The following is a 12,791-nucleotide window of genomic DNA, read 5'->3' on the forward strand; positions in this document are numbered from 1 at the left end:
TTGATCGATAACCACTTTGCTTCTGCTCTGTCCTTCGACCATATCATTATTGTATTTATTTGTGTTGCATTAAAATAGCTCTGCAGGTTAGGAACGGCTAAACCACCACATTCTTTTGCTTTGATTAATTTATTGAATTTTATTCTTTTCCTTTTGTTATTCCAGAGAAAGTTAGTTATTAATCTATTCCACTGTTTAAAAGATGCTGCAGGAATTGGAATTGGTAAGGTCTGAAACAGGAAGAGAAACTGTGGGAGGAGGACCAAGTGTTTTTTGATCAGAAAACAACCAAGCTCGCTACCTAAAAGAGTAGAAAATATGAATTTAAATGTATTATATGATGCTTTAATTAAATTGCCCCAAAAGGACCAAAATGTCCCTAAGAATTAGATCAAGTGGGCAAAAAATGCCCTCTGAAAAAATAGTTAAAGTTAATTTCTTAACTTTGTTTACATTAAATTTACCTAATAAAGAAGAATGAAAATGTTAAAATCAGTTTTGCCTCATTTTGTTGCTTAAGCCATATCAATAATGCCCATAATCATGTATCATCATACTAAAAAATGCACTGTATAGTATCAATTCACTGCAAATTTCATTCGTATACTCCTAATATTGATACAGTGGGAAATATTGTATCATGTCATGACCCATAGTCGATATTGTATCATGAAGTCCTTGATAGGCTTGGACCGATATTCGATAATATTGAATATCGTGATATATTGCAATATTAAGTGTCTGTTTCCCTTGCATATGCGCCCATGTACTTCTGCGTCTTTATCTGTGTTTGTGTGTTTTTCGGTTCAGTTGTTGGTCCTTGATTAACGCTGCCTTCAGCAGAATATAGTCATGGAAGACAGACACTGATTCTACTGGTCTTATCATCTGATTAGGACTGAAAGAGAGGGAGAAGAAAGAGACCAGAGAGGGAGGAATGGGAAAGAGAGGGGTCAGATAGAGGGAGAGAGGGGAGGGGGGTGGGGGGTAGAGATGGAGAGATCTAGAGAGAAACAGATACACCAAGGTCAATGTAGACGGAAAGAGCTGACAAGTATAGAATAAGGTTTGAGAAAACGGACAAAGAGGGAAGTGGTAAACGACTGGGGAGGGGGCCAAAAGAAGACATACAGAGAGATGGAGAATGAGAAAATTAGTTGGTGAGACACAAGAAGCGGAAAGATTGAGAGAGAGAGAGGGAAGGTAGAGAAGGAGAAGGATAAGAGGGAGACATGAATGAGAGAATGGGACGGAAGGAGAGAATTAGAGAGACGTAAGAAAGATGTGAAAGACGAGGATTGAGCGTTTATGGCACCGGCTGCCACCTGACTGGTATTAGCGGGATCACACACTCACTGACATACCACACACACACTCATGCAAACAGACACACACACACACACATACACGTAGACACAGACGTAATAGGACATGCTAGTACTCTGGTCATATGGGGATCAGTGTATGCACTTTCCCTCAACCCGCTTTGTCAACTCCTACTTCAGTTAGTGAGTGACTTTTCCCACAATGCCTTTCAACAACCTGGTATTCCTCCATATGATTACACTGTATCAATTGTCAAGACTCATTCTTGTGAACACGATAACTCTACTAACAATACATGATAGAAACTCATACTTACACCACAGATTCCCCCTATAGAGATGATGATCTGGTTACATTTTGGAGCACCTTGCTGCATAAATTTGCATATTAAAGAGGAAAAAACAGATTTTCTCGAAACTACTATAACTCCTTAATGCTTTAAGATACGGAGTTCTTATTGATGCCCGACAAGTATGTTGACAGAAATATTTGCTACGCAATGCATTAGTCACCATAATTATTGACCTCATTGGCAACTGCTCATGTGTAATATATCATGGTGATTATGGCGGGGCATAAGTATGGAACACTATCGTCGTGCCACAATGATAAATAAATGAATAAAAGGAGGAAATATAAAGACGAATTATATACATAAAATTATATACATAAAAATTCCAGATAAATCTGGAAATGAATACAGAAATATAAAATGTTGTGAACTTGCGGAATTTATTTAATGCTTTCTTTTTTTTCCACATTTATTTTTTTTATTAATTTTTACATTTGTTTTCACTTTCATTTGTTCATTTATGTCCATATATATTTTTTATATTATATTCCCTATTGTTTTTTTTATTCCTCTTTATATTTCCACATTTATTTATTTATTTGTTCTTTTATTCATTTATTTATCATTGTGGCACTTTCGGTGTTCCATACTCAAGTGCCTCTTGTTCAATCATTATTTTCACATTGGAATTTTGAAAAAGCGTGTTTTTGATTATAGATTTGATTATACGGTTCAGTAGATTATTCGAAAATGAATAGAACCTGCATAGTTTTGAGAAACGCTCAGTCAGATGTTGATACTGAATGAAGCCACTCGTTTTGCCTGCAGTTGGCGTCATCTGTGCGTCACGAAGCGTAGCGTCGCCGCCCTGCAACAAACATCGTATCTCCAAAAAAACGGCGGTCTTCGGGAAATTAAGGAAAAACCGCTTGCTTTCTCTCATGATGCCCCATGTAGGCCTGAGTCGACTGAGGCACTTTGCACATGAGGGGGGGAATAGCGCCAGCCGTGGATGACACAAAAATGCTGAAAATGACTGGGATGTGAGGTTTCCACAGGACCCAGATGAGAGCCTAATCCAGTTATGACTCATATAATCCCTCTGACAGTTTGGTGTCAAGATATAATGTGTTAGAGAAAAGAAAGAGGGGCTGCGAAAGAGGGAGCCGAATGTATAAAAGAGATTAGGTGAAGGAGAAGGGGGTAGAGAGTGGGAAAGAGAAGAGAGAGCTAATATTGGAAAGAGAGAGAGAGGTTAAAGAAGGGAGAGGAGGAGGAGAGAAGGGGCGAGAAGCAGGGATTTGGGAAAGTCGCTGGGAGAGAGATGAAGAGAATGAGAAGGGTGGTAAAGAGAGAAAGAAATGCAGTGCCGTTGCATTCATTGAAGTCACACACACACACACACACACTCGGTCATTCCCACAGACTTGTGGTGGGCTGATGTGGTGTGACAACCTGCCTGTGGTGATCGCCGCAAGGTGTGTGTCTGGGTAATGGCCGCGAGGTGTGTGTTTGTGTCTGTATGTGTGAAAGAGAGACAGAGAGAGCAAACGCCCTCGGCCGAGTTACGAGGCCGAGACCTAATGGATAGAGGGTGAGAGAGTGAATGGAGAGAGAGATGAGAGGTGGAGGTGGAGGTGGAGAGAGTGAAGGGGAAAAGGACAGCGAGAAGTAGGGTAATCTGTGAGGATAAGCAGGGCCGCCTTCCTTCCTGTTGAGCTGCGTGTGTTTTGTTTTGGAAACTTGCGCCTTAGCACATGCTGAGCCAGCCTACTCACCACACACACACACACACACACACACACACACTGTGGACACTCGCTCTAGGAGAAGTGTGGGAAAGCATGTAGTTTTGCTCAAGGGACAACGCTGCAGTTATCACCCAACTGTGTGTGTGTGCGTGTGATGCTGATGACAGCATGACGTTGGTTCAGCTAACAAATCACTCTGTCACCATAGCTTACTGTCATATTAAAACAAACCATGCTACATCTCGTTGTGTCTTGTTTAAACTTGGGGCCAACGCAGTACGCAGCCAAAGTGCATTCACTCATTTGTATGAGTCTTGGCCAAGGCCGTTCGAGCTCATTCAGAAACCTAATGCAGAGAATACATCCAGAAGGTTTTCCTTTCATCTTTGGTTTGTTGGGGTTCATATTTTCCTTCAGGTGGTCAGAGAACATGCTTAAGTGATATTCATAGAGTGGAGTTCCACTATATCACCTGTCAATCAAACAGTGTGTCCAGTACTGTGACGTCTTTTTCCTTGGATTTTCTGTTGATGAAGTCTGAGTTTCTCTTTTCTTTGTCTGTTCAGCCATGGTGGCTATCACTGCTCATGCTAACTACCCAGCTCTTCTTCTATGTATTCCATACAAACCAGAAACATAAAACACATCACTTCCTTTCCTCCAGTGATTTTTCCCAGGAAAGAGCTACCAGACACCGGCTGTTTAGAACAGACAATGTAAAAACTGGCTCTAGGTTGAATCACTATTGTGTTGTATCAATCAGTTCTAGAGAGTAGTAAAACAGACATTTTTTTTTTTTTACAGATTATTTACACGGAAACCTTGACAAAAGAGTATGAGGCTTTGACTTGTGTTGTTATGACAGGTCCATTCACGTCACATAGTTCTCAGTTTACCTTCTTGTCAGTTTAGCTCCGACTGTCAGGTTTATAAAGAGGTGGGAGGGCTGACCTGGGATCACATCTCTACTGCGTGTGCATGACAGAGAAAGAGAAGCTGTTTTCCTTGGCGTTGGCAGGAAAAACAAAGCGAGGCCGCCCGGTGAATCTGGTGGGAGTGTTGCTCGACATAAACGGGGGTCACAGTGGTGGACGTCAGCACATTCGAATGCTTGAAATCTCGCCCTCTCTGTCTCTTTTACCCGCTGAGTGCTTAATCTCTCGAGTTACATGGACTGTGTTTTTTTGTCGGTAACGGATTCCCACCTCAGACTGTAGCTGCGTTCTCGGTTTCAGTCGATGAGAACACTTTTATTCGTTGTTACTACACATGTACACAGAGATGGATTGTATTCTATCTGTGTGTGTGTGTCTGTGTGTTTTGCTAGTATTCTAGCATTTTAAGTCAATAAATTCAGTTTTAGAGGTTTAAAAAAATAAAAAAAATTGTTGTTTCTTGATGCACTGCTTTTCCGGTGAGAAATAAAACCAGTCACGCAGATTCATATTCTGATAGGGTTGACAGTTGGTTTCATTTTCATGTTTATTTCAGTTGCGTAATTGGTCTCAAATTTCATTCTAGCTGGCATCAAAAAGGTCATAAAAAGTCTTAAAGCTGCACTAGATTTGATTTCAAAATGCATCTGTCTTATCAGTCAGAAAACCCAAACCGTTATCCCTCGCTGCCATTTGGGGCAGCCAACATGTGGAACTGGCTATTGCAGCTTTCAGTTTAAGTTGTAGACATGTTGCTGTCCACCAAGACACCTTCACAGCTGCTCGGGCTAAAGCCATGAAACAAAAACCCGAACACTCAGTGGGGCCGTGGGCCAACAAACGAATCCGTCTCCTTGATCCTCGAGTTCCCCTCTCTGCTCGCTCTGCACGCTCTAAAAATCCCATTCACTTCTCTCCTCCGCTCTGGTTCTGTTTCTCTTCATCGTTCCATGAGCTACGGTCTTTAGTATTTACACTGCTTATTTTTTGGTTTGCTTGTCATTTTTTGGTGATCTAGGAATTGGAGCGTATTTGACTGATGCTCCCATTGTATGTCCCTCTGGATAAGGGAGTTGGCTGAATGCCAGAAATGTAAAATGTCGGTGTAAGTCTAGAACGGCAGGCACACTGGAGTCATGTTACCGCCTTGTTATCGATTTGTGATTTTGTTTCTTGATTGGTGTTTGTAGTCTGTTGTTGTTGTTGTTGTTGTTGATGTTGGTGAGTCAGTGAAAGTATAGGCTGCCCGGCTGGCTGAGCGGGCGGTTAGCATGACCTTGACTTGGCCTTGCGTTTGCTGCAGGAGCTAGTCCGTCCCCCTCCGCTGCTCTGTGGCTGGCTGGCTGGCAGGCTGGCTGGCAGGCTGGCTGACTGGCAGGCTGGCTGACTGGCATACAGTGCGGGCATTGTCGTCTTGTGCTCTCCTGGCACTCTGAAGCGCTGACTGACTTGACTGCTCTACTATCTCCCGCTTTGCAGAGAGAGAGAGAGAGAGAGAGAGAGAGAGAGGGGGATGAAAGAGGGCGACTGTGCTGCTGTCCTTCTAGCACTCACTGAGACTGAATGAGTGCCCTCTACTAGCCCCTCTTCACAACAGAGACAGACTGCAGCATACACTGCAGATCTACTCTACAAAGACAGAGAGGGAGACTCACTGTGGCTGGCTGCAGCTTTCACAGCACTGCAATATAAACCAGAGCATGGAGGGAGAGAGAGAGCGAGGCAAAAGAGACTCCTGCTACCAGAGGTGCACTGATAGCATCTGTAGCATGGGGGTTGCTCTCCCCAAACCAGTACTTAAGTGACATGATCTTTGGTGCAATAAAAAAAATTCGGGTGGGAGGAAAAATGTGACCTTTCATGTGAAAATGCTGAAATGTTGCTGAAATGCCATTGTTTTCAGTGTTTCTCACAGGAGGACAGGTTACTTCAGCTGGGGGTGGAGGGGATGTTCTTTATTCTTTATACATTCTTTATTTAAATAATGCTGGACTTGATGTTTTTTCAGTTAAGTGTATTTATCTTAGAACACTATTGTGTTCAATTATTATTGACATTTTATTTAGCGAGCTCTGTATCTTGGCACTAAATCTCTCACTCTATTAACTATAGCTAATGATGGTAGCATTGGCTAACTTGCTGCTGGAATATTAGCGGACTATAAACACAAATAGATAGGGATCATGGGATGATATATCGAAATTCAGTATATCACAATACAAAAATGTGACAATACGTATTGTAGGGCAGAAAAATGAATCGCTATATCACGATATTATCTCCATTTTATTCTGCTGTAGTAATCACAAATGAGACACTTGCCCATCATAATTTCACAAGCTCTTTATCCAAATTATATTATTTACACTTTGTAATGACATTTTTAAATTGCTGTTTACATTTTAACAAGCCAGTGCCTTCACTAGAAAGATTTGTGGCTCAGAAATTAACATAATTCTGCGCAGTCAGACTTTGTTGTCATTGAACTCTCATTTATTACATTACAACTTGGCCTCGCTATACAGATTGTTGTTGTGCAACTTTCTTGGCAAATGTTTGTCAACCACCTCTCGCTTGTTTTACCTTCTGTGAGAAGTTTCAGAAGATGAAATATAGATGACCTATTTCATAATTCCTCTCTCTTTTTCTGTCTGCAGGCATTCAAAGAGATGCTGTATTCTGCTCAGGACCAGGCCCCATCTATCGAAGGTAAATGTCACACACACACACACACAGATCAGGTCTATTATTAGCCAGCTGATGACCTCTCAGCACCTAACAGCCACAGAATCATTAAGGGAACAAAGTCAATCAACTGGTTTAGATAGAGGGGTTGGAAAGAGAGTGAGGGAGGACAGGAGGGACAGAAAGAGAAGCAAATTAGAGTGCTAAAATAATCAAAGCAAACGTTATCATCATATCACTTGGCTTTGCATCTTTTCTTTTTTTTTTATTGCCGCTTGCAAGATATTTTGCAATTACAAAATCGCAGTAGTAGTAACAGTAGTAGCAGTAGTAGTAGTAGTAACAGTAGTAGTAGCAGTGGTAGTAGTAGTAGTAGTAGTAGTAGTAGTAGTAACAACAGTAATAGTAGTAGTAACAGTAGTAGTAGCAGTGGTAGTAGTAGTAACAGTAGTAGTAGCAGTGGTAGCAGTAGTAGTAACAGTAGTAGTAGTAGCAGTGGTAACAGTAGTAGTAGTAGCAGTAGTAGTAGTAGTAGTAGTAGCAGTAGTAGTAGTAGCAGTAGTAGTAGGAGTGGTAGTAGTAGTAGTAGTAGTAACAGTAGTAGTAGTAGTAGTAGTAGTAGTAGTAGTAGTAGTAACAGTAGTAGTAGGAGTGGTAGTAGTAGTAACAGTAGTAGTAGCAGTAGTAGTAGTAGTAACAGTAGTAGTAGCAGTGGTAGCAGTAGTAGTAGTAGTAGTAGTAGTAGTAGTAACAACAGTAGTAGTAGTAGTAGTAGTAGTAGTAGTAACAACAGTAGTAGTAGTAACAGTAGTAGTAGCAGTAACAGTAGTAGTAGGAGTGGTAGTAGTAGTAGTAGTAGCAGTAGTAGTAGTAGTAGTAACAGTAGTAGTAGCAGTGGTAGCAGTAGTAGTAGTAGTAGTAGTAGTAGTAGTAACAACAGTAGTAGTAGTAGTAGTAGTAACAACAGTAATAGTAGTAATAACAGTAGTAGTGGCAGTGGTAGCAGTAGTAGTAACAGTAGTAGTAGGAGTGGTAGTAGTAGTAACAGTAGTAGTAGCAGTGGTAGTAGTAGTAACAGTAGTAGTAGCAGTGGTAACAGTAGTAGTAGTAGCAGTAGTAGTAGTAGTAACAGTAGTAGTAGTAGTAACAGTAGTAGTAGCAGCAGTAGCAGTAGTAGTAGTAGTAACAGTAGTAGTAGTAGTAGTAGTAACAGTAACAGTAGTAGTAGTAGTAGTAACAGTAGTAGTAGCAGTAGTAGTAGTAGTAGTAACAGTAGTAGTAGCAGTAGTAACAGTAGTAGTAGTAACAGTAGTAGTAGCAGTGGCAGTAACAGTCGTAGAAGTGGTAGCAGTAGTAGTAGCAGTAGCAGTAGTAGTAGTAGTAACAGTAGTAGTAGCAGTGGTAGCAGTAGTAGTAGTAGTAGTAACAGTAGTAGTAGCAGTAGTAGCAGTAGTAGTAGTAACAGTAGTAGTAGCAGTGGCAGTAACAGTCGTAGAAGTGGTAGCAGTAGTAGTAGTAGTAGTAGTAGTAGTAGTAGTAGTAGTAGTAACAGTAGTAACAGTAGTAGTAGCAGTAGTAGCAGTAGTAGTAGTAACAGTAGTAGTAGCAGTGGCAGTAACAGTCGTAGAAGTGGTAGCAGTAGTAGTAACAGTAGTAGTAGCAGTAGTAGCAGTAGCAGTAGTAGTAGTAGTAACAGTAGTAGTAGCAGTGGTAGCAGTAGTAGTAGTAGTAACAGTAGTAGTAGTAGTAGTAGTAGTAACAGTAGTAGTAGCAGTAGCAGTAGTAGTAGTAGTAGCAGTAGCAGTAGTAGTAGTAGTAACAGTAGTAGTAGTAGTAGTAGTAGCAGTAGCAGTAGTAGTAGTAGTAGCAGTAGTAGTGGTGGTGGTAGTTTTCAAAGCGAAAAGAACGTTCTTGAAAATGTGTGTGAAGATATGATCAACTTGTCCCTGCAGGGAAAATTGTCTTTGACATCATAGCTGCAACACTGCAGATATAAAAAAAAGTACATGAAAGTATTCCTCCTACTTCCCTTCTAAACAGGTTTTCTTCTAAGATTCTGCGGTTTCCATGCTAATAATATGACTGACTGACTTGTTGACTGCGACTGTCGTGATTATCTTATTAATTCAGTTGGTTTTAATGGGAGGTGGCTAGTTTGGTTTCAAATGGGTAGTGGTTGTCACGATTGTGGCGAAGAAGTGGCTAGGAGGTCCTACACCTGCTCATTAATGCACACGCCCATACACACACAGACACACACACATACCAGACAAATCCCTAATCAGTCTTGTATCCTTTCCAATGAGGTATACAAGTGATTAAACTTATATCTCCCTATGTTTACCAGTTAGTATCACAGTGCCTCATGTTGGCCGGTTGGTAATGCGTACTGCTTAAAGGTCAAGGGGTTCCGGGTTCAATACCTGGTACCAACAGGGCCTAATACTATTAAAGTGCTTCTGAGTAAAGGTACCTAACCCCCCGTGTCCAATATCCGTGCACAGACCAGCTATGAAGAAGGGAAAATGGAATGAAATATGGCATTAGCTAAAATGTTGTCATACGTAATCATGTTTTATCTGTCCTTACAAAAGTGCACCGTACACTAGCATCAGCCAGAGTAGGACTCATGGGCAAAATTTGTACCACCACGAATTCTCTTTCAGCTCTATTTGCTCTATAATGTCTTATATACCTTGTGTAAAGCACTTTGAATTAGCTATGTGTACAAAATGTGCTATATAAATAAACTTGCCTTGCCTCGCCTTGCCTAAATTGATGCAGTTTAAATATATGTGAGGAGTGATTTGGAGAACATGTTTTCCACAAATCTTAATTATAAACACGGTCCTTAAATCCAGTTTTTAGAGGTCCTATTTTTTCACCATGCAATGATGACAGGTATTTATTCACTCTTAAGATTAATCCAGAACAGGGTTAGTAGTTCAATATACATCCTATCTGCTTTACTAAACACCCTCAACAATTAATTTCTGGTTGTCTTTTTTCTTATTCTGGCCATTTATAGTTGCACAAGTTTCCTTAGCAATGTTCAGTCAAAAATATGGCTGGTTTTGACGGCTTCGTTTCTTTATTTTGGTTTTTAAATTGGTCTTAAATTCAATTCCAGGTAGCATTAAAAAGGTCTTAAATTTGTCTGATACTTTGACTAAAGACTCCATATAATGTTTTGATCATGTTACATACAGCACATACAGTCCTATGGCAGGTTAACAGCTTGCAAGTCTGGTGTGTTCTTGTGGGCCAGTGGGCTAAAGCAAATGTCGTGTACTTGTGATATTATGGGTTCAAATCGGACTGCTAACCATTGGTGCAAAAATGACAAATGAAACTAGACTGTAACTCTAGGTCTAATTATGAGGCTTCCTTAGCTGTAATTTTTATTGACACATAGCTCTGTACTCTGCACTGTACTTGCACGTCTACCAGCAGCCTATCGATCTGGTTGCGTGTTTTGTTCTGTGTTTGTGTGTGGTTAATTTTGCAGCCTAGTCAAACCCTGTGACCCACTTGACACACACACACACACACACACACACACACAGAGTAAGAGATAGAGAGAGAGCTATTAGTATGGAATTTGCCAGCTGAACTGGTCAGGCAGGTACTATCCTGTAAATCACATTAAGTTTTAGGGCCCTAGGGCCATCAGTCGTGCTCGATCTAGAACCATGTGACGCTTCAATTTATGTAAAAACATGAAAACCACCGAAACCTGAGTTTAAAGGCTTTTACGTGGCAGCAGTGAGAAGCAGGGTACTGGAGAATCAGGGAAATATCAGCTTGTGATTGTACAGCTGTACTCTCAGATGTCGCTCCACACAGGAACAGCAGCTCACACAACGATGAAAGTATTCCACTGCACACCGAAAGGCTTCAAACCTGTTTCATATTTCATTATATCTAATGTGTCTATACAGCAGCAACAGAAGACGTGCATGAATGTATTCTGTTAGCTATCTTAAGATCTTCTGGATCAAACATTGCAAATATAGCAAAGGGAGCTGCAGCATACCCCAGTGTGAGGATAAGTATTCGCAGTGCCAGCCTAGAACAGTCAGTGTCACTCAGCATCATTCAGCGAAACGTCATGAAGAAGTGGGCTATCTGTGGAGAGGGAGAGGTCAGTTGAGGGATTTCCTAGGCCCTGATGGGACCCATCCATCTCTGCTAATCGGGGGGACACTGAGCACCAGTCCCAGAGGCCCAGTTGGACTCGGGCTCCCTCTTCTTGGTTTATGTCTACCTTAAACCTGTAGTCATTTAAAGTGGTAATCCACGGGAATTTTATTTGGCCATCTTTGGTACTAAACACTAACTGCTGTGGTGTTTTTTTGCAGTAGAGAATAGCAAAGCGGACATTTATTTATATCAAAATGTTGCAGATTATTACTTAAAGTCTAAGCCTCTTCGACAGGCAACCAGTAAGGGCCTTTGCTATTCTAAAAACATTTTGTTTCGGAATAAGCCTCAGAATACAGAGAAAAATGTATGAGAAACATTTAGCCAGTTATGCACAGCGATCATTTTTTCACCTCTAAAGTTTCTATTATCTTCCCACAAACAGGTTATTATTTTCCAGGCTGTTAAATGAGTCCCCTGTAATTGTTATCATTTCCATTCTGAAACATCATGTCATTATTTTCCTCAGAAATAAACGGGTCGTTGTGTCGTTAAGATGTAAAATCCTCATTATTTTTTATTCCGAAACTCCGAAACTTCTATTTCTCTTTCATAATTGGCTTTATATTGTGATTTGTGAAACATGTAACATCTAAAAGCATCATTATTCACTATAAACAGGATTTGCCTTTTGATGTGTTGTTCTTGTTAGTTTGTTTTATGGCATTTAAGATTGAGAGGAGGGATTGAAGTATGATACAGGTCATAGATTCAAAGGTATAGCCTGTATTTAAAGCTCACAAGCAACACAGTATGTATTTCAGCCCCCTGATCCACCATGATTATGTGACTAGGATGTGTCTCTACTCTTTCTACCTACTGTCAGTCTGAGCGGCTGTCACATGATGAGCCATGTTGGGCCCCATATTGACTGACTGACTGACTGACTGACAGGGCAGCCACTGTGATTAAGTCGTTATTTAACTGGGCGTTTTCCTAGAGTGGCGATCATATTGTCCCTGTAAACAACAGTCAACACACAATGAGCCGCGTTCATTAAACTATATTCATAGTGTCCTCATGACGTTTCATACTTCACACTACATTAAAGTCGAGATGAAACGGCATTTCGAGAGTATCTAACTTCCGTATCGTGACGTATTTCCGAGTGAAACAGGAAAGACAGGCGGGACATAACGTTGGGAGGAATTTGATTTGAACGTTGAAAAGTGGGTGTGTCATAACACCCGAAGACACACCGAAGTACCATGCTGTTGCTAGCTAGCTAACTAATGAATCTTAGCCTCTTAGCTCTGTGCGCTAAAAGTTGAAGATTGATTGATGGGTGGATGTCATGATATTATTGGTTGAAATTAGTTACGGGCATGCTTACGTAAGCACACGGCATATTTTGTTTTACAGGAAGAAAACATGATTGAATTTTGATATAAGAATACAATGAAATTGATTTTTGGTATTTTTTTTGGCATATATTGTTAAATAGGTGCACAGTATGACCGGGGATGTGATCTAAAAGGGTTAAAAAGGCATTTTTCATTTCATCTCGTCTTTAAATGACATACATTACGCAAATGACTTCACAGGTTAAATAGCAAACATTGGTCATTTGATTACTTAGACCTGTAGTTTGGTAACAGA

General features: G+C 40.6%; 1 protein-coding gene across 1 annotated transcript in view; it reads left to right on the top strand.

The window, feature by feature from the left end:
• LOC139915821 (xenotropic and polytropic retrovirus receptor 1 homolog) overlaps positions 1-12,791 on the top strand; it is a 39,242-nt gene that overhangs the window by 8,842 nt on the left and 17,609 nt on the right. The window contains exon 2 of the mRNA XM_071904538.2: positions 6,962-7,013. Within this exon, the coding sequence (XP_071760639.1) occupies positions 6,962-7,013 (52 nt within the window). The remainder of the gene's footprint in view (positions 1-6,961; positions 7,014-12,791) is intronic.

The sequence above is a fragment of the Centroberyx gerrardi genome, chromosome 13 (genome assembly GCF_048128805.1).
Source record: "Centroberyx gerrardi isolate f3 chromosome 13, fCenGer3.hap1.cur.20231027, whole genome shotgun sequence".
NCBI classification, from domain to species: Eukaryota; Metazoa; Chordata; class Actinopteri; order Beryciformes; family Berycidae; genus Centroberyx; species Centroberyx gerrardi.